This window comes from Phoca vitulina, unplaced genomic scaffold, assembly GCF_004348235.1.
Source record: "Phoca vitulina isolate PV1807 unplaced genomic scaffold, GSC_HSeal_1.0 scaffold26, whole genome shotgun sequence".
Lineage (NCBI taxonomy): Eukaryota > Metazoa > Chordata > Mammalia > Carnivora > Phocidae > Phoca > Phoca vitulina.
Genome location: NW_022589729.1, coordinates 2,684,333 through 2,706,580, shown reverse-complemented (window position 1 = coordinate 2,706,580; position 22,248 = coordinate 2,684,333). Strand labels below are relative to the sequence as shown.

Below are 22,248 nucleotides of genomic sequence, written 5' to 3'. Positions count from 1 at the left end.
CCTTGCTCTCTCTAGCCTGCGTTCAGGTATGGTACCTGCCGGCTTCCCTGCTCTGAAGCAACCTTTGTACCTACTTTCTCCTGCCTAGAACTCTCTCCTCACCCATCATTATATATTCAACTGATCTTTCAGATTGCAGCTTGAGAGGTAATTCCTCAAGAAGGCATGGTTGACCCCCTTGGCCAGTTCAGTTTTCTTTGGTGTAGACTCTCACAGGATCACAAGTCTTTTATTCATAGAACATAGCCAGCTGCCGATTAGGCCATCCGTGTGAGTCATGGATCAGTGTTGGACACCCCCACTAGCCTGTCAGCACCGAGAGGAGCGACCAGGTATTTTCACTTTTGCTCGTCGCCCCCAGCACGAAGAACAACGCCTGGCACATGGTAGGCTCTCAGGAAACTTCTGTTGATGGGAGGGGCAGCACCAGCCTTCAGGATGGCGTCACCCTCCGTGAAAGGGACATCACTGAAGCCCCCACCCCACCCTATTAGTCCCTGCCCCGTCACCCTTTGCTCTCCCTGGAAACGTCTACAGTCAGTACTGCAACAGGAGCCCATGGAACTGGTGTGTGAAACTGATGAGGGCAGCCCCCCCCGGGGCCCCGCATGGCTGTGGACCGCTCTTGTGTCTGAAGGGAAGAGAAAAAGGGGGAGGAGATCTGAGGTAATCATTCATTTCCCCGCTATGGGGAAAATTTTGTTGTTGTTGTTCACACTCAGCAAATGACGCTCTTGTACCAATAACAAATGTCAAATGCTCTGCCTGGGACTTGGGGGAGACAGAACATTAGCAAAGAAGGAGCAATTCAGTGAAAAGGACAGAATTTCTGTTTAAGGACTGAGAAGTCAAGTAACAAATGTCACCAAGAGACTCCAGGGGGACAGCTTTGCATCAACAACCAGTACTATGAAAAAAAAATAAATACATTCACAGCTACTTCTAATCATCTTGCAGTGCCCCCTTCTGGAATCGTCCATGGGCTCTCCTTCTCTCCCTCTGACAGGACCCTGCTCTCGGCACTGTGGCATCTGCGGGCAGCTATCCTGGCGGGACGGAGCCCCGGGGAGACAGCCAGGGAAGTGTGGGGGCAGCCCGTGAGAACCTGCCTTGTGACTCCCTAAACGGCACTGCATAAGGACACCACATCGCAGAGCATGGTGGTTTGGCTTCCAGTCAGTTTGCTCACCTCTTCACTTGGCGACATGAACCAAACTGTGTGGTTCATGTGGGAGTAGCTGTTTTTCCATACTAGATTGCGATTGGGATAATGTCTGATTTGCCTTTTTATTCCCACTGAGTATAAATGTTTGTCGACTGACTAACATTGAGGTGTTTTCAGTTTAGAAGGAGGCAGAGGTAAACGAAAGCTTGCAACAGGATAGGCTCGGGGCTCCGGGAGCGGCATACACAGAGTGCTGTGGGCGGTCATCCTCTATGGGGACTCCGGGGAAATGGGTGACATGGGCGCCAGGGCTTGAAGTATGGGAAAGTGTGTGGCAGCGAGAAAGTCGTTCCAGGCAGAAGAAAGTGTGTGGACAGAGTCAAGTCCCAGGGAAGACAAATATGCTTTCCTTATACCGGGGTTTTCAGTAGGTCCAAGCCACTGCCACCTCTTGGCCCCAATACTGCCACCGTCTTCTGACTGGCCTCCCTGTGTTCAAACCGCGGCCCATCCCCATCTCTGCTGCCAGTGAGCATCACACAGCGACATTCATGCTATGCCACACAGCGCCGTCCCCTGCCCCATAGCCTCTGACGTCTCCAGGCTCACTCACAGGAATAGCCAAAGTCCCCAGCAGGCTCCACAGGAGACTCTCTGTTCTGCCCTCCTTCCCCCGTAATTTTCAGACCACAACTCCTCGTAGTCTTGCCCTCACTCTCTCTCCGACTCAGCCACCTTGGGCTCCTTGCAATTCCTCAAACTTGGTGGGTGTGCTCCTGCCTCAGGGCCTTTGCAAGCGCTGTTCCCCTGCCTGGAACAGCCTTCTCAGATACTCTAACGGTCTGCTCCCTCCCCTCCTGCAGACAGTCCTCCAGGCCACCCTGTCTGGACTCACAAGAGCACTTCGGTCCTTTCTTCCTTTCCCCCAGCACAATCACCACCTTGCTCACTTACTCTGTTTACTGTCTCTCACCCCTCCCACGGGGACCTAAGCACCCTGACCATAGGGGTTTCGGTCAACGTTGGGTCCCGTTCCTAGACCAGACCCTGGCACAGCAGGGCGAGTGTCTGTCCAGGACTTGGTGAATGAAAGAATACATGAATGGGTGGCTGCAAAGAAGTATGTGTCCAAGCCAACGCCAGGCCTGTTAGAGCTTAAAAATAATTAGGATTCTTTAAATATTAAAGTCACAGACATGACATTCACAAGTGAGGCCTGCAGAGCTCACTGAAACAAAAGTGTGAGGTCATTGCAAGTTTGTCTTCCCACCTGCTCCATCCTTTCTTTGAGACTTTGTTTCTCTTTGCAGCCGCCTGCCTGTTTTGACTTCTTCCTTCCCAAATGCCAGAGATGTCACTTTGGGGCGGGGGGAAGGATAGGACATGCCTTTCATGTCTTAGCGGAATGGCTCCCCCCACCCACCCCGCCCACTGCTCTTTATATTTCTGCTTGGTCCTCTCCCTCCTTCTGTCTTCCTTCTCCTTTTCCCTCCTCCCATTCTCTCCCTTCTCCATCCCCTCTACCTCCTCCTACCTCTTCTCTCTTCCCTTTACTTTCCTCTGTCCTTCCTCGTTTCCTCTCTCCACCCCTTTTCCTTCCGTCTTTCCTCCCTCCCTCCCTTCTGCTCCTCAGGGTCTGAGCCCCTGCTGGCTGTAGGACAGGGTGCCTCCCTCTCTGTGTGAGATCCCCCCCAAAGTTCTCACCCAGAGAGAAGATATTTAGTAACAATTCAAGGCCGGGCCAAGGATTCACGGGAGGGGTTTGGAGGAACAGAGGAGTCCAGGAAGCAGAAAGGCTTCAGAGAAGAAGATGGACACCTGCTCAAAGAACGAGTGTGTGAGTGGGTCTGTGACTGCGGCCGGGGCCATCATCCACGGCAGCTGACGTCACAACATCAGGAGCGAAGTTTGCAACAAGGCTGAAAGAAGGGAATAAGCTTGGAATTCTGGGAGTGCTGTTAGACGACCGTGGGCAAGAGCCAACCGTTCTTTTATGAACTTGTAGGAAAAAGGAAGAGAGATCAGGGAAGGCCCTCCGAAGTCAGAATATTTCTTTTCCATCATTCTAACGTTGTTTCTTTACCTCTACGAAGCAACCTAACTTCACATACATATTTTTTTTAAGAAAGCCATTGCTAAGTGATCTTAGTGATCTTGTTCACTGGCGTATTCCCAGCACTCGGCTGCCAAGAAGTATTGGTTGAATTGAATGGACTTGAATTCCTGTACGACTGGAGGAAGGGAGAATAACTACATTCCGGGCTTGGGAAGGCTTTAAATCAACATCATCATTGCTTCTGGGTGTTAGGGATTCCTGCCTAGCATCTTTGCGCCTCTCCTGGAAGCTAGATGATTTAAAATAATTGGTTCATATGGTTCCTCCCCAGCTTCTTGAGCTGCCTATTGTTCTTCCCCTTGATGGGATTAGTTGCTTGAAGTGGTCCAATTGCAAGCATGTTTTCATTTTAATCCATATCTGTTCCCATAAGCCCAGCCTAATTCCATTTCCCCCTGGGTTAGGGCTTTGTTACCGGACATCATAATTTTAAATTCTTGCCCAAGCTTATAAATTGATGAACACAGGGCATATTCATCAACAAGGGCCTGGAGATTTGGGTTGTTTTTTGTTTAATCATTTGTCTTATTGAAAAAGTCTTCCCAGTATAGTCCCACCAGGGGTCGAGATCCTCGTGAAGGACAGAGCAGCGCCCCAGCACATAGGAGGTGGTCAGGGCATGCTCGCTCGCTGAAGAAACACAAGGATGTTCACGAGCTGGCAAGTGTCTGCAATGCCCCAAGCAGTAAGCCCTGGGAGAGGAGCCCAGGGGACTTGCGGAATCCCCAGCAGGGGTTCTGCTGTTGGCAGAAAGGAGGTATTGGCCATGCACGGCAAGTCCCAGGGATGAAATCGTGCTGAATAAAGTGGTCATGTGTGCAGAGGCAGGACTGCGGACCCAGCAGTGGGAGAACTGAGTTTCTGTCACTGAAGCTCAAGAGGCAGTGACTTGACCAGGATAAACTTGGGTGCAGGAGACAAAGGGTTAATGGGATTCATGAGCCCTGGTCTTTTGTTCTCTGGAACCAGGTGCAGAAGGCCCAATCTGAGCTTCCAGGCTATGTGGACACGCAGGAAATCATGGCCTTCCAGGGCTCTCTCCTCACTGGTCTGTCCTCTGGACATGCCTGGAGGCTGATTCGGGCCAGGCCTGCACAGATGGGCCTTTGTCTTCAGTTTGAGGTGAGACCTGGGAGGTCTGCTCCCTTCTCTGAGAGTTGCCCAGCGGCCTGCTTTTGTACCGCAACTTGGCATCTCTTGGGCCATTCATAGAAATGCATCGTTCTTTTTTTTCAGTTTTATTGAGATACAATTGATATATGGCCCCGTGTCGTTTTATGGTGTGCAGCGTAATGACTTGGCTTACATATATTGTGAAATGATTTTCATGATACATTTCGTTAACACCCATCATCTCATAGATACCAAAGAGGGAGAGGGAGAGAGAGAAAGAGAGAGAGAGAGAGAGAAATGATTTTTTCTTTGTGATGAGAACTTTTAAAATCTACTCTCTTAGCAACTTCCACATACACCAATAGCGGTGTAAACCGTGGTCGTCTTATGGTACGTTTCCTGATTCCCATTCAGCACCTGCTCTGGGTATTGATTAAGAAGTAGCTGGAAACCCCCAACCTTCAACGTAAGTTAGATGGGGCTAGAAGACTGACAGAGAGGGTCACACCGTGTTGGAGCCATTCAAGTAAGACATTAGAGACACGTCACATCCTTTCCTCCTAAGCTGAAACGGCCTTGGTGGTGAGAAGCCTAGAAAAGGAGCTCGAGGAGAGAACAGGAATTTAAAGAAAGTATGTGGCCGTATAAAGGCAGACTTCAGTGACTTCACAGATCTGTCCAAGATCAACTCAGCTTATCTGCTTCTAAGCCTCAGCTTTGTGACGGCTTTCAAGAATCCTAATGTCTCTTCAGGTAGCAACAGTGGAGAAGTGATGGAGAAATGACTGAGCAATTTCCTCGGGAAGTGTACGATCTTAGCATCCCAGGTAGACGGGTATCAAAAAGAAAGAAAAGAAGGAAACGAAAATCTACATAGCTAACAGTTCTTGACAGTGGAACAAGGGGAAAAAGAGGACATCCTGTTATGAGTTCAGAGAAGGAGATGCACCCAGAAGGATATGTGAGGACAATAAATAATACGGCTAATAAACACATTTGTAGCACTAGTCAGTGCTAGCCAGGCATTGTTCTAAGTAGTAACTCATTTAATCCTCCTGATGACCCTGTGAGAAAGGTATTAATTATCTCCATTTTATAGACGAGGAAACTGAAGCATAGAGAGGTTAAGCAGTTCTCCAAGGTCACATAGCTGGTAAGTAGTTGTAGTGTAATGGGAAATGTATTTGTTCTTTGTCCTTGGATCCTGGCACGGAGCTCCTAAAACCTTTGGAAATTCCTGAGTGATAAAGGTGATGGAGCATCTTTTGTTTGTGGGCCCCCAGAAATCTTCAGGATGGAGGCTGATCCAGGAAAAGACCAAGCCTTGATTACAAACTCGAACCTTTCAGCCCCACATCCCAGCCTCCAGGGAGGGCAGTGGGCTGGAGATTGAGTTAATCATCAATGGTTGATGATTTAACCAATCATCCCATGTACTAAAACCACCCCGAGGACCTCCAAACCACAGGGTTTGGGGAGTTTCCGAGTTGGCCAATGCATCCACGTGCTGGGAAGATGGCACACTCCAACTCCATAGGGACAGAGGATCGGCACTCAGGACACTTCTAGCCTTCATCCCATGTGTCTCTTCATCTGGATGTTCATTTGTACCTTTTATAATAAACCAGTAAGTATAAAGTGGCTTCCTGAATTCCGTGTGTTGTTCTGGCAAATTATCAAACCAGAGATGGGGATTGTGGAAAATTTCAACTTATGACTGGTCAGTCAGAAGCATGGGTGACCGGTTACCTGCACCTGGCGTCCGAACTGAGGGCAGGCTTGAGCCTTCACACCTGTGGAGTCTGACACCCTGGGTAGTTAGTGTCAGAATTGAATTGTAGGACACCTAGCTGGTGTTGGAATGTTGGAGAATTGGTCGGTGTGAGAAAAATTCTCTTACGTAGCTTCAGAATGAATCTGACAGTTGCAGAGCTAGGATTTGAGTCTACATAGCTGGACTTTTAAGATCTCAGTGAGCACACTGTATGTATTCCTCACACCAAAGGTTCCAGGAAGGACCCTTTGAGAGCAGCACATGGGGAACCGGTACTGGAAGCAATCTGAGATGTCCCTGTGGATAACTTTAAAGGTCTCACTAGATGATAAAAGAAAATGTGGATGCATCTGAAAGGGAAAATCAAGAAGATCGTTGTTAAATGCTTCAAAAACAATTAGCGGGGCGCCTGGGTGGCTCAGCCAATTAAGCGACTGCCTTCAGCTCAGGTCATGATCCCAGGGTCCTGGGATCGAGTCCCGCATTGGGCTCCCTGCTCTGCGGGGAGCTTGCTTCTTCCTCTCCCACTCCCCCTGCTTGTGTTCCCTCTCTCACTGTGTCTCTCTCTGTCAAATAAATAAATAAAATCTTTAAAAAAAAAAAAAACAATTAGCGAATTTCAGCATTGCAGCTACTGTGTGTAGGGGCTCTGACAGGTCCTGTGCTCTGAGGGTGGGCCCAGAGAGAGCGCTCTAAGGGAGGGCTGGGGGCGGGGGTAGGGGGATCGCACCATAGCAGAGGAGGCTGTCAGGAACTAACAGTGGCTGAATGTGGGTGATGGCAAGACACCTTCCGTAGGGACTCAACCCAAGGAATGAAAGCGGAGCAGCATCCATCTGAACAATGGAAGCCTTGGACAGACCCAGAATTTCTGAAAGACTTTTCAAAATAGAATTTAGAAAAGTAATGGGAAGAAAACGAATGTTTGGGCTGAACAGACATTTATGGAGCCCTCCATAAGACAGGGAAGGGACGTCACTGGGCAAAAGGCAGGGCAGACAATTTTAACTTTACTGGCTCCACTTTAAAGGGATTTGGGGGAAATAGGAGAGAAACATTAGGGCAAGCCTCAAAAGAGATCTCAGGACAGACAGGCAAGGTTAGTGGGGAGCAGTGATGGGGCAGACCTCAGCCTGTGTTTGGCAGCTGGACTCTGGCTCAGCTGAGACAAAGGAAGAGCTCAGACGGCATCCTGAGCTGGAGAACGTCCAGAGAAGGAAGAGCAGAAGTCACAGTGGCACAAGGATCCACATATCTGGGATTAGGAACACAGGGCATAACAGAAAGTGGAAATGGAGATACATCTTTAATAGGTCTATGAATGCCACGGGGAAGAAGGGAGCCCCGAGTAAGCCTGTGGACAGGAGGGCACCCGTTTTACATTTCTGAATTTTTCACAAAGACATGAATATTTCAAAGGTCATTCTCTGAGAGAGGAGGCAGAATGCAGAGATTGGATTGTTTTCCCCCAGGACACAGGGAGCAGCGTGCAAGATTAACCTCTTGGTGGTGGCTTTTCTCAGCACTACAGATACTACCAATCAACTGGCATCGTAAGGACTGAACTAGAGATTTTCTTCCCGCTCTTTCATGTGTTTGCTGTCTTCTGCATCCTCCCTGAACGATCACGTCTCTGGTGTGGCCATTCATTAGTGATCGCCACGTAATACTATGATCTGGGTTCTGGGGACTCGATTTGGACTAGAAGCCTGGGCTTTGCTTGTGGATTATAAATTCTGTGGGGCAGGCTGCTGATGAGCTATGGTTCCTATGCCTCCGAAAGTGAACTTTTAGAAAAAGCGGGGTCCTGGAGGGAGGCAAGGTTGGATTAAGTGCACCTTGGAGGGACCCAAACAGTAACGGCCGTTCCTATGGACCGTCGCTGCTATAGAAGGAAGGAAGGTCTCCACTCTACTTCTGGCTGACAGTGGACACAGAGGAAGTCCAGGAAGGCAGAGCTGTAGACTAGCATTTGAATTTTAATTTATGAGAGAGGAGGATTTTATGTTGAACTTTAATTTCTCCCTGGATACATATCAATGGGAGATTTATATTCAAAGGTACCACAGCACTTGGTGCTTTTTATGCTATCAGGAGGTGCTCATCGACTATTTTGGTGAGTTACCCTGGACAATGTGGCTGAATATCGTGGGAGAGAGTGAATCGTGGCTGGGGTACAGTGTAACGTGGATGTTAATGCATGAACCCCCCTGCCCTATCCAGGGGCATTGAGAAGCTCTAGCTAAGCGATATTTTGCATGGGTCCCAGGAGGATACATGAAGACGGTGGATCTCCAAAGCACGTGGCCCTGGACAATGTCACTGTCACAAGCCTTTACAGCAACTCTTCGCCCATGCCCACACTGCCCAGAATGGCCTCGGAGGTCTGCCCAAGGCTAGCAGCCAGAGACTGCATCTCACAGGAAACCCTCTGCTGTCTTTATTCGTATGCTGTTGTAGCTTTAATGCAAGGCATGAGAGCAAAACCCCCAGAGCAGGGCCTCAGTCCTCGCTCCAGGCCTCCAGTTCTGAGATCCAGGCTAAAACACCCTCCTGGACACACTGCATCATTTCTTAACACTGAGCTCCAGAGGCACTCCCTATGCTGGATGTTTCCAGAAACTGTCTTGTGGATAACAAATGGTGCTCAGAACATTGGCATTTGCTGCATGTCTTTTTTTTTTTTTTTAATTGGGCAAGTGGCAGAAGTCTATGAGGATAAGGACGCAGAAGCCAGTGGGGGGCAGGCAGAGGGCAGTGAGCTTTTCAGATTTTGTGATTTTAAGGCTTCAGACCTGTAATCTTCAAAGTGACTGCTGGCCACCAGACTTGACCCTTCCAGCCAGCAACGGCCATGGGGCCACCTCCCGAAGGTGGGAACAGGTTGTCTTCCCCACTGCAGAGTAACAAAGCCAAATCTGGGAGGTTGACTGGAAATGTTTTTACTGGGAGTGTGCCTAGTGCAGTGAAACAAGCAGGTGGGTTTGTCTTTTGCTCTCACTTATCCATTTGGTCACTAGCTGTGACACAGATGACCAACTGTCCAAAAAGTTGGGGTGTGGTATTATTGCCAGGAAGTGGCTGGCTAGCCAGGGACCACTCTTCCACCCCTTGCACTTAAGAATACGGTGGAAGGGAGGTCTCGGCCAAAAGCTTCGAGAAGCGGTGGGCCTTCTTCCTACTTTCCCTTCTGCCATCTAGATGCAGGAGCCACAGAGCGGAAGGAGCTGGGTCCCGGAATCACTGCACTGAGAAGAGGCACCCCGACCAGGAACACTGGCCTTAGGCTATTGCCTCAGTAAGAAATAGACTGTATTGAATGTGAGGCATCTCACGTGTTTGGTCTGTTTGTTACAACAGTTTAATATCACTCCAAGTAGTAAACTAGGGGGGAGAATCAGGTCCACAGTTTTTCGTGCAACTGGAAAAGGAAATAGTCTGAGGCTGCCCGGCATGCACACACCTCCAAGTGTGTTCCAACATCCAGGCTTGAAGAGGGACCACGGGGCCTCCATTTCGGCTGCTGGCGATGTTCTCCAAGTCAACAGGAGCAGAGAGCCTTATGCCACTGAGGCTATTGGGCTCTTAGCTTGTCCACTAATAACAATGATCATTTGATCCTCATTGACGCTCCATCCCTTTGATCTATCTTCTATTGATTAGAATCACAGTCGGGATGAGAGGGTGAGTGATTAGTTCATTCAATACATCAATACATGCCTGCCTCACTGGGGCTCTGGAGACTTAGGGCATGGAAATGAGAACACAGTCCACGTGATGTCCCTGGAGGGGTGACACGTCAATTGCCAGATCAGTTCCATCCTGTGCATGGGTGGGAAGATGGTGTTCATGGCTGGGACACTAAACACCATAACAGACCATAAACCCAAAGGTCAGGGGCACAGTATGAGTGCAAAGAATGGGGGGGGGGAGATGCTCACATGGGATGATAGACGTAACACATGGTAGGTGTGCAGATCTATAGGAGTAACATCTCGCATACCTCTGAAAGCCTACAACGGAGTATTATTCATAACCCAGAGTCCTTCCTCTGAACCATTATCTTCGGTACCAGGATTTTCCTTATGACCAAATCCCAAAAGACAAAAGAGAAGCAAAGGGGAACCACTGGGCAAACAGCTGTGACTTAAAAAGTTAGTATTTATTATGGAAAAATCTCCCTGGTATTTTTTTTTTTTTTTTGGTTAACTGGTGCCTGGTGGGTGGTAGCCAGTCATTGGCAAGCACACAAGATGGGGTGCTCTGCCTGCCTTCAGTGCAGCCAATAATTGCCCATAAAAGGTCCCCCCTACTTCTTCCCTTCCTCTCTTCGGACTTCATGGGTAAGGTCGGAGGCTTGTGAGGTCATTCGCCACCCTCCCCACCACCCCCCGCCCAGGTATGTAGGCTTTACAGTGATTAGGGTCACAGTTTAAACCATAATCCACACTAACACAGCCCCAGTTTGGGGGGAAGCCAAGGTTGCCAGCATGTGAGAGAAGAAATTTACACAAAATACAAGTATATATCTATTTTTTGCAACAAAAGAAACTATTTATTTGGAATATGCATTACCAGTACAAATTAGGAGACTGTAAAGCCTACAGCATGTTAGCATCATTAGAGAACACAAAAGTTCAGTTGGAATCAAAAGGGACAGAAGCCCCTGCTCTCACAGAAGCAGAAAAGCTTAAACTTTCAAAACCAAAACAGAGCAGAACTTTGCAGGTTTATACTCTGAGTAAGAACAGGGGAGGGGAGCGGGAGAATAAAACCAACAACCGAAGGAAAGCACTTCAAAATAATTGGAAAAAAAGGAATTAATAAGAGAGAAAAGGGGGAAAACATTGAATGTTTTATTCGTTTTAACAAAAGGAAAAAAAAAAGTTTACAAAAAATAAAAGAGTCCAGAAAGCTTTGAGCTGGGTGTTGAAACCATAAAGGTGATGTGAAAAGCTCGTCATTATTTTGACGACTCAGGAGCAGGCGAGCAGGTGTCTGGGGCAGGAACACCTGCGGCGCACTATTCCACGGTCCCGCATCTTTGCCTTCACTTCTCTTGCTTATGTTCTAGGGGCTTTCTGGACACTTAATCATTTGTTGAATGAAAGATGTTTAAAATAAGTTTCTTCCAGAGAATACTGCTTTCTTTTCTCCTATGACTAATAAAAACATTCCAAATCAAGCCAGTTTAACCATTTGCTTTTCAGTAGCCAGAAGGTAATTAAGAGGTATGCTGTCACGGCATCAAACTCCACCTCTCAGCATTAAAAGGAGAGCACTGAGTCAGGCTCAGGTTCTCGACTCTTCATCCAAAATTGGGACTCAAGGGATCAGCAGGCCGACTGACCCCAGGGATGGCCTCCCGGATCTAGTCTAGGTAGCCCGTGGCCCATCACACCAGGACTTCTGTGGGATGCTTCTGGAAGAAAAAAAATCCTTGCTAGTTGTAAGAGGGCTCCTGGAATGTTGTTATTAATCAAGAAGAAAGAAAAGAAAGCACTTTGTCGTGACATTCACAGTCAACAAAGGCAAAAAGGGTCTCCCTACCTTATCAAAGATCTCCTGGGCCGATTCCTTGAACTTTTAAAGGGCCAAAAGGAGAAAACCCAGGTCCCTGATGGTGTTTTTTCTCAGGGACTGCCCCACACTCCGGAAATGCAGGTGAGTGATGGGACATCCGCATGGGCTTCATCTTTGTCTTTGAGGTCAACTGAATTCTGGAGTGAAGTAGAAGTACAAGGAAACTGCCTACTCTACAAATGTCATTTTTTTCACATCACCTCGTATACATATGTAAGGAATAAAAACAGCAAGATCATAATCCTGACAATTAAAAAAAAAGCCCCCCCAATAAAACAACCAAAAATAACACACAACATAATTTTTTTTTTTATATTTTAAAGAGCAGGAATAAAGAAAGAAAAGAATTTATTTCTGGGTCTCAAAGTTAATAAACATAACGTGTTAGGTTGTACCTATTATGCTCACTATCCCAACCTTTTTTTTTTTTTTTTAGTTTACAAAATGAATTACTGTCACTTTTAAACATTGTGAAACAGGAAATGAATGTGCACAACTCGACACTTTTCTAGCATTCTTGAACTAATTCACAAATGCAAGAAAATAAAAGAAAAATGGGGGAAATGATTAATGTAGGTAGTTTGGTGTTAAAAACGAACGCAGGAATGATGCGTATTGTCACAGAAATAAGAGGGGGAGCCCCCCCATCCTGTTTTGCGTGCTATGAGGGTCATTTTTAAAATTTTTATTATAAACACTATTAAATTCAGACCGCTTTTTTGGTTTTTTTTTTTTCTTTATCTGAATATACAAGAACATTCATTATCAAATGTTCATCATCAATACTACAAAGAACGAGACACAAGTCGCAAGAAACAATGGAAAATGTTAATAAAGCTGAAAGAATCGTTGAGTATTTTTTTGTATTTTTTTTGTTTTTTTTTTAAATTTGAGTTTCTGTAGTTTCATCTTTTTTTGGTATCGAAGTCAGGTTTTTCTGGGCAGAAAAATAAAACTCAGAAGGAAAAGGGGGGGAAGGTATGTGAGAGAAGGCAACCAGCAAATAAAGAACCACCACCACAGCAAAATTAAAAAAAAAAAAAATGTAAGGAAGGTGCCACTTGGCAAAAGTACTGTGTCAATTCCACGCCAGGGGGAGGAGTTAGGGGTGAAAAAGAGGTTGAGATGGAGAGTTACAAGGTGGGCAATCCCAAGGGCTAGTATTACTCAGGGGAAATTGGCTGCCAGGGACAACGGAACACTCCCACTCCCATTAGTAAATGCAGGAGTCCTGGGGCACATTTTGGTTTCTGTAGGATTGACCTAATATGAACTCCCAGGGAGCTGTATTTCCAGAGGCACGCTCTTTCCATCCCCTTCCTTCTGCGGCCAGAGTTCCCATGCTTTGCTTACTGTCGGGGGATCTGGTGGCTGCCATGTTGGACGTGACGGTGGGCATGGGGGTAGGTGGTGGGAAACTGTGGAACAGAGAGGTCTGAGCAGGGAAGATGCTGGGCAAGGTGAGAATCAGTGCAAACTCCTGTGGGGAGAGAAACTGTCTGCAAATGTAGCTCTGCTCTGATCTGTTTCAACAACTTAAAATGGCAATCATTCCACCCAAATCTGCAATCATTCTTCCTGTTGCCAAGAGAACCCTTCCGGGTCTCTTCTGTACTTTGCGTAGTCAGGCATGAGATCCAGCCGTACTCCTGCGTGGGTAGTGCAGACCCCTGACACTGAACAAGGTTCTCCACCGGCTCCAGGACTATGGAGTTGTCACAAGATGGCTCCTGCCAGGAAGTCCCTCGACCGAGCTCTGTTCTGACTGGGGCACAGGTCAGTAGACACAGTCTTTCCACTGCTCTTAGTCATCAAGGCATAATTCCATCTTGCCAAAGATTTACTTTTTGCCTTTCCTTCAAATTCACACACCTTCCAGTTTCTTAGGTAACCCCTCTCCCCAACACGCACACAGGAGCAATTTCTATTCATTGCTGTAGCGCCATGCACAATGTCCATGACCTCGTTAGCGGGCCATCCTTACCCCTCAGGGTCTTCTCTCTCTTCATCCAAAATTGGGACTCAAGGGATCAGCAGGCCTCTCAAGCAGAGTAGATGTGACAAGGGGCTAAGTACTTACAAGGCCACGTACTGGATTCAAGTACAAACTAAGAGAACCGGGTCCTATTTTCCTAGTGTGGAGACTTATCTCTAGTCTGTGAAACCAAACAGACCAAAACCAACAAAAAAGCAACAACAATAGCCCTTCTTCTCTTTGTCGTCATGGCAATGACACCAGGGTCCTGATGGTAACCAGAAGTTGGAACAGGAAAACCGTATATTGCCCCTCCATGGCACAAACCAATTTATCTCAGGGATGACACTTCCTCTGACTTCCCATTTACAGATGGGATAGGAATGAAATCAATTCCTTCAGTCTCTCACAAGCCTCTTGGTAAGCCAGGCATCATAATCCCCATTTTACAGAAGAAGAAAACGAGGCACCGAGAGATCTGACCACCTCCCACTTATAGTCAGGTTACAGAGCCACCATCTTTATCACTGGTGCAGTTGGCTAAGAAGAATGTAAGCTCAGGTGACACTACAGAATAGCTTTCTAGTAGTACTCTCCTCTCGGATATTCCCAGGAAATGAAAGTCACTGTGACAGTTTCCCTGAAAACATCACCTCCTCTTTCCCCATCACTCTCAGGTCTTCAGATTAAGCTAGCAAAATCTGCCTAAGCCGTGTCCTTCTCCAGCCCCTCCAGAACAAGAATGTGGTGCCATGATAACACTTTGGATAATTAATGCAACGCCCCTCATATAAAAACAAAAACCAGAACAGAACCAAATCCATTACAGACATTGTAAGTACTGTGTGTGGCTCCCTGAGCGCTCCAGACGTGGTGGCAACAGGAACAGCGTGGGCGGCCAACCTGGCCTCCTCCATCATGATCAAGTCCCATGTATGTCGTTCTGGTGTGTGGCCATGCTGGGGGGCTGCAGGTCCTGGAAGCCCCAGGCACATACTGTGTCTGTGTCAGTGACCTTCACTCAGAGTTGCTAATTCCCTCTCCTGGGCTCACGAGGCAAATTGCTACCGTCGCTAATGTGGGTCTTTGCAGGTGGCACATGACTGATGGGGAGGAAATGAATGAGGCCGCGCATGTGCTGACATGCGCCTGGGTGTGCACGCGCACGTGTGTGTGTGTGTGAGAAGGTTTAGTTGAAGGGTTGCAGGATAAGAACCTTCCACTCCTTAGTGGTTCATTCATCACCATGCCCACTCAGATCTGGCTTTGCAGTAGGTTCAGGACATTGCTTACTACGTGTGACGTGGTCTCCAAAGACTGTGCCTCTGAAACCAAGAGCTGTTAGGAGGAGGAGGAGGAAGCCTCCAAGAATTCTGCCCTTCTTGTTGCTTACGTCCTCTCCTGCTGCTCGACTTCCTGCCTGGGGATCAACCTAGCGGACCTGAGACCGGAAAACGTGGCACCTTTAGAAGCCCAGCTACGGCAGTCCCCGGGGCACAGCTGGGGCTGGGAAGGAAGAGGAGGAAGGGTCCTAAGCAGAACCGGCCCAGGGAGGGAACAGCAAGAGGGGGCAGGGGGCCTGGAATGAGTGGGGCAACGTGGCGCATTCCTGCTAAGAGGTAGTGAGAGTAAGAAGAGAAACAAGAGAAGGGCTGCCTGTTAACAGAGGGAGCGAGGGATCCGAGTGAGGTAAATTTGGCTCCTCAAACCACCAGCATGAAAACATACAAACACGTTTATTATTTTCTTTGTATTTTCTTTCCTCTTTAAATTCCTCTAATTGTTGAAAATACCCTTCCGTGATGTCATTGAGGGCAGGGACCCAGGGAGTCTAGGACAGAGGGGGAGGGGGCAGGAAAGATGGCGGACACCAGGCTGACAGCTGGAGGCAGGGAAGGGTGGCTTCTACCCAGAAAAAAAAGGGAAGAGAGTATAAAGAAGTGTCCAGATTGGCTGAAATAGCATCCCAAAGAAGAGAAGAGAAGGAGACTCTTATTGTGTTTGCTGATTGCTTCGACCTCCAGTCTGACCGCTTCAGCGTTGGGAGAGAAACCCTCCCTCCTGGCCCTGTCCCGACTGGGGCACAGGGTCAGCCGGGATGCGATTGCTGGGAGATCAGTTGGAGGTATCAGAGTGAACACTGCCAGGGCCTTCTGTAGGGGAGGTCACTGATGAAGGGGTAGTAGCATCCTGCCAACCTCCATTAGCCTAGAAGGGAAAAAGGGAGACAAGTCAGTCCTCTGAGATCGGGTGGCCATTTTGAGCAGACAATGACAACAAGGCAACTTGTGTAATGGGCCTAGCACAGTGCCTGGCACATGGGGACACTCCTCAGCGGGGCAGCTGATCTTGTGGTTGATAATACACCCTCCACCCTCAGATGAGTATGGGTCCTCCCACTGAGCCTTTGGACACAAGGTGAATACCTCCCACTTCTCAAAGATACTTTGAGTCAGTCCAAGCCTTCAGATGATCACTGTGTGGGCTCTCGTGGAGTGACAGGTCAAGGGAACCCAAGTTCCAGTTCTGAGTCTGGCAAGGACTAGCTGTTGACTCTGGTGAAGCACTTCCCCCTCTTTGGCCTTGGGTTCCCCTTCAGAAAAATAAAAAGGTTATCCAAATGTCTTCTAAGGCCTTTCCCTGCATGTTCCGTATGTTACGGGATTCCAGGCACCTGTTCTGTGCAAGGTTCTGTACTACTTGCTCCTGGGTATATAACGATGAGTGAGAGACAGCTCATGTCCTCAAGGAGGGGGATAAGACATGCATATGAATGAACTATAATTCAAGGCAGGGCCTGATAATGGTACAGCCCCACTGTTATGACAGTTCAGATGAAGGCAATATCCCATCTTGGTGGAGCATCAGGGAAGAGGTACTCTTTGAGGTGAGCCTTGAAAAGTACAGAGGGTGATTCAGGTGAATCAAACAGGTGAAACAGATGTGGACTAAGGACTGGTCTGCATAAATATATCTAGAGAGGTGGTGAGCTAGGAAGCTGTAAGTATGATTTACGTTTATAGACCATTTTTCTAAGATTCTGAACCCAGAAGCATCCAAACAATGGGACTGTTCTAAAAGGATCTGTTTTAATGAACACTCCTGGCCAAAAATATCCCAACATTAAAATAGTTGAAGAATGATTTGTTGGGAGTGGTTAACTCATGAAACATAATTCATGATTGTTTATGTATTTGAAAGCATCGAAACAGAAGTGTGCTAAAATGCCTTTTTTCCCCTAATTGCTGTGTTCCTTTGAAGTTAATATACCTCACCTCTGAAAGTGTTCATGTTGAACAGAGCAGGTCTTAGGCATTCCTGGTAAATTATTTTCTACTGTACTCTCCACTCATTTTATTCCCTGAAACACTTGGGGTGCAGGGGGCAGGTACTATTATTGCCATCTCGGAGGGACCACAGCTTGTACTCTAGCATAAGCCATGCTACTGAGGAGCATGCTTGACACCTAAGTGCTGGCAAACCTGTGTTCATGTTTCATGAACAACTGCGAGAGAGAAAAGCAGACTTCTGGCTTATGACTGAGACACACAGGCTTCTGAACCTCTGAATCTGGGCTCCTTTTTCTCTGCCCTTCTCATCCACTTGGCTTTTTTTTTTTCCCCACTGGCTCACCCAAATGATGCTCTAATTTCCGCAGGAAAGCCAGGCGCTGAATTCATAGCAGCTCTTAACCAGTTACCTCTGCATGAGGATAGATTTTTTCCCCCACACCTCACTAAAGAGCAGGTCTGGATACCAAGAGCACAAAGGGTCATCCTGGGCAATGCCAAGGGCATTCCACCTCAATCGGGGACCCATGAATAATTGCTCAAAATTCCAACGCTCCATCTCCTGAGGTAGTCAGGTAGCTCCTTCTGCCCCCTCTCCCTGCCCAGCACATTTCTCCTGCTGTTGGTGAGGGATCAGAAGGGGACCAATGAGGGGGAAATGGGAATTCTTTCTTTGCTATCTTTCTGGGGCCATGACTCTGTAGTATGATCAGAATCAAGAACAGAATTAATTCCGTGTCCTAATGCAGGCTGATCACAGGGGTGACAGGCGCTTAGTTTCCTTTCCCAACCAAGAACATGTATTCTGGTGCCATTTTAGGCAGATGGGGAAGAGCCATTATATTTATTTTACCCCAAAGAAAATCCCGATTGAGGACAGACAGGTATCAGAATGCTAACAGCTGTTGTTAGTCTTTGAGTTGGTAGGATTATGGGTGTCGTACATTGTGTGTTTCATGCTTTTTCTCTTGTCCAAATATTATATCGCATATATAATTGCAAATATTCTATTCAAAAATATTGTATGAGCTTATCTTTTGTAATCAGAAAAGATAAGCGACATGACGGGATTTTCTTTGGGACAGATGAGTCAGTAAGTAAATAGCCAGTTATGTGGGTGTGTGTGTGTGTTTGTTGAGTGGTAGAGGTTTTTAGGAAAACCTGACAGAGGTTCCTTGAGTGTCATGATGTGGAGAGTAAAGTGCTGGTACAAGAGGAAAAAACTCACGTATCTTAGGATCGACCCGGTGGGAGACAAGGAGATGCGGAAGATCAGGGAGGCAGTCGGCGTCCGAGGCATGGGACGCACCACAGAGGAGTTTCCCGACCTTGCTCGTAAGGCACCACTATTACCATTATTTAGCCATGCTCCAATTTCATTAAAATAACAATAAGTGGTGCCCCAAAATAAAGCCATTAGTCAAGAAAATGAGCCCTGTGGCGTCTCATTAGGAGGGACCCAGCAAGGCATTCTACACGGACCAGAAGTTTCCGGGAGACTCCTTTTGACTCGTGTCTGAGATGAAATAACTCAAACAGGAGACATCTGAGAAAGTTTTGTCTTCTCAGACCAGTGCACACGATGCCACAGGGTACAGGGAACTCACAGATGGCAGAGACAGGAATTAGTTCAAGCTGATATCAAAACTGGCATTTTAATTATGCTAGTTGGCCTGGTGAAGGAGAATACAGAAAAACTTCTACTAAAAACAAATAACGTATGGTGACTAACATAACATAATAAAATAAAAAAAAAAAAACAAAATCAATCTCTTTGGCTGCCTTTTTTTCCAGTCCCACTCTACCCCGCCCCCCCGCCAACAGATTGGGTGACCAACCGTCCCAGCGTGCCCAGGACCCCACCCCACCCCTTGTTAACACTGAAATCCCATACTCCCATAACCCCTGCCTGCCCCCCCCAGAGCCAGGAACACTGAGAGGGCTGCTCATCCTCCCCCCAGGATACCCCAGCAACGAGCCCCTGCTTCTTGCCACATTCAGGACACTGTGGCCTCCGGATTTCAAGTCAGAGGACAACCAGCCCTTTCTGGAACACGCATGCCCAACACTGGCACCGGCTGAAGGATCCCTTTCTCTGGAGGCACTTTAGACCCTGGCCAAGGTCTGCTGCCCCTTCCTTGCTGCTCACACCTCACGACTGGAAACTGCGAGCACGCCCCACAGAACCGGGTTTCCCGTACATCACTCTGGCCACTTCAGCTCTACGGTGCTGGCTTTAACGTAAGCCGTTGGGAGGCTGCTGCGTCTTGGGAAACGGCTGACCTCGCTTACTGGCCTTAACCCTGGGGAGCTATTCCTTCCCTCTTCCTGCCTGCGGGTGCATATTAAGTGGGAAACTCCGCCTTTGTCTGTTTATTTATCTCTCAGGTGGGAGCAGGGAGCGTAGGGGATGGTCTCATTAGCAACCGCGTAGGGGTGGCAAATAAGACTCGTTTTTATTTTTCTTCCGCACCCCAACTTCTGCCTTCACTCTCTGATGCAAAGTCCCCGTTATAACAGACATGCTCACTCCAAGATGCTGACACTGGAAACGCCCAGGAGGCCTTACAGGGGTGGGAAGGTGAATTCTGCAAAACCACGTGTGTCCCTATTATCTCCACAAACATCCCTAATGGAAGAGCGTTTACATTTGCACCTAGTCCTACAGGTAATTCTGTGGCCTGCAGATGCTGGAAGCGAGACCTGATCTCACATTTAATTCTACCAGAGGAAGCCTAAGCCGGCGGCAGGCTCTTCCTGGGACGTCAGGGAGGAGGCGGCTAACAGAATATAAAATTAGGATAACATGCAGCCGGTTTCCCAGATAAGAAAACCTGGACTTCCCAACACAAATCCAAGAAAGGTATCTGAGAACAAAGTATCTCAGAATGAAAACAACGATGTACATCCTACCCGAATGAATTTGGCACCTAACTGATGTACACCCAACGTTGCTGGGACCACCTCTAACGGGCAAGGCACGGCTTCCTGGTGGAGGAGGCACAGCGAGCCCTGTGACGCCAGGGATGGAGCACTGGTGGATGGGGGCAGCCACATGGCTTCTCCTGACCAAACACGAGAACCGGGAACCGCACCTGAAGCCCTGACTTCTCTCTCCTCGGCCACCTTCCTGAGCGCGAACAGGGGCCACCCGCCTCTCCCTCGCCACGGAGGACGCAGTGGTGTGGCGGTTGCTGGGCTGAGAGCCGCCGGTCCCATCCTCCGCTCCTTCCTGCTCTCCCTCTGAGCTTCCCTTAGCAGCACAAAGTTGATGCAGAGAATTCATCACCTGATGTGACAGCCCAAGCGAGCCTGGCACTAAGAAACTCTCATTTGCAACCCAGAAATGCGCTGAGGTGCCACAAACTGGCTGATGTCAGCACCGAGTAGAGCTAGATCTGCATACGGGCCAGATGCCATTATCAGAGCTGCCTTAGCGCGGGTGAGGACGCGTACGTGCTCCAGGCCTTGGTGGGGCCGGCCGGGAAGAAGCACAAAGAAACATGCATGCACCCACTCTCCCTCGCCAGGCGCGCGCACGCACACACACACACACACACGCACACCCAGTACTGATCGGGGGAGCCGTCAGCTCACCCAGTGCGGTCGCATCCTAGATCCACCACTTTTCCAGGAAGATGGAAGAACTAGGTTTTCCTGATATGCACATACTTTCAACATTATACAGCGAGTGTTTACCAAAAGATGCTCAGGGGCAAAACGATGCTGTTGGAAAGTCCCCTCAGGACAAAAAATTCAAAATCCCCCTGGGAGGTTTCACAGTGGTAAGCAGGCGCATGCCCAGGCCGACAATCTCCAGCCCTGTCTCTAGCTGCCACCAGAACCATCCTTCCAAAATGTTATTCTGATCTCCCTCTTTCACCTTCAACGGCTTTGCACCCGCCTCAAGATAAGGTTCAATGTTCTCGTCAGGCCCACAATGTCCTTGATTTTGCTCACTCCCCAACCCAACGCTCATGTTTAATACTTGAGCCACATCAGGCTACTAAGAAATTCCTCTAACAGAGCAGTCATTTCCTGCCTGCTTCTTTCTCCTTAAAGACTCCACTCATCCAATTTTGTGCCACTCACACCTTGGCTGGTTTTCAAGACTGAGGTGAAGTATTATCCTTGTGCCCCTATCTGCCCCTGACAATGTCTCTTCCTCCCACCCCCCCCTGCTCCCGCCCCCCCACCCCCCTCCATGTTCTCTGTATGCATCCGTGCCGCCATATTGCATTTGTTCCTTTGTGTGCCTGGCTCACCTACCAGACCATGACAGCAGGGCTGTGGGACTTATCTTTGTTTCCAAAGTGCCTACCACAGCGCCTGAGGCAGCACAGATTTTAATAAATATCTCTTGGGGGCACATACAAAGAAGTAAATAAATATTCAGTGGCAGTACAACAGTCGTGCTCCATTGTGGGTCTGGAGAGATCCACGGTTTCAGACCCGTGACCTCCACAAGTTCAGTCTATGTGTGAAGAGCCGTGTACACCTAGAAAATACTCAAGCCCTGAAGAGAGGCAGAGCCAAGGTTCAGGGTAACTTCTACAGCTAGGGAGTGAACTCTCCTAAGCGGGCATCAAGGAGATCTGGTACTTCAGAGCTTAACCCAAGTAAGGAAGGACGATGAATATTTACACTGTTCTGTTCCTTTACAAAAACAGTTGAAAAAACACTGCATCCTGCCTGTCGCAGCTCCGCGGCTCCGCACACCATCTCAGTAAGGAGCGTTCTCCCTGGGCCACAGGGAGGAGGAAGATATCATCAGCCCCTGCATCCGGAACGGCCTCCCGGTCGCCTCCTCAGTGGAATCACAGACATGCATGCAGCAGACGCCGTCCCTGCGTGGCCGTGGGGACTGGCCCCATCTTGCCCCTCTCCGAGGCTGACACCCACATGCAGATGCAGCTTCTACCTTGCAATCTGGGATTGGGGTTGCCAGATAAAACCTAAGACACCCCCCGAACTTTAGATAAACAACAAGGAACTTTCACACTAGTGTAAGTCGGTCACGTGCAGTGTTTTCATTGGCTAGATGTGCACAACTCTATTTGGGATTAACGTCTACACTCAACCCCTAAAATATTTTATTCTGGCTTCCTCTGGTACCATAGGCAACTCAGAATCAATGTTGCTGCGTGTCCCGCTCTGACCGTTTGCTCCTGTATCTTCGTACAGGGGCGCCTTGGCTGCGCCAAGCCTACCTCTCCCGAGTCCACGCCTGCT

The 22,248-nt window shown here is 48.3% G+C and overlaps 1 protein-coding gene across 3 annotated transcripts in view; it reads right to left on the bottom strand.

The window, feature by feature from the left end:
* Positions 1-10,704: 10,704 nt before the first annotated feature.
* Positions 10,705-22,248, bottom strand: part of PBX1 (PBX homeobox 1) — a 280,125-nt gene continuing 268,581 nt past the window's right edge. For all 3 annotated transcript variants that reach the window (XM_032422112.1, XM_032422114.1, XM_032422113.1), the window contains one exon: positions 10,705-15,934. In XM_032422112.1, the coding sequence (XP_032278003.1) occupies positions 15,842-15,934 (93 nt within the window). In that variant the 3' untranslated portion in view covers positions 10,705-15,841. The remainder of the gene's footprint in view (positions 15,935-22,248) is intronic.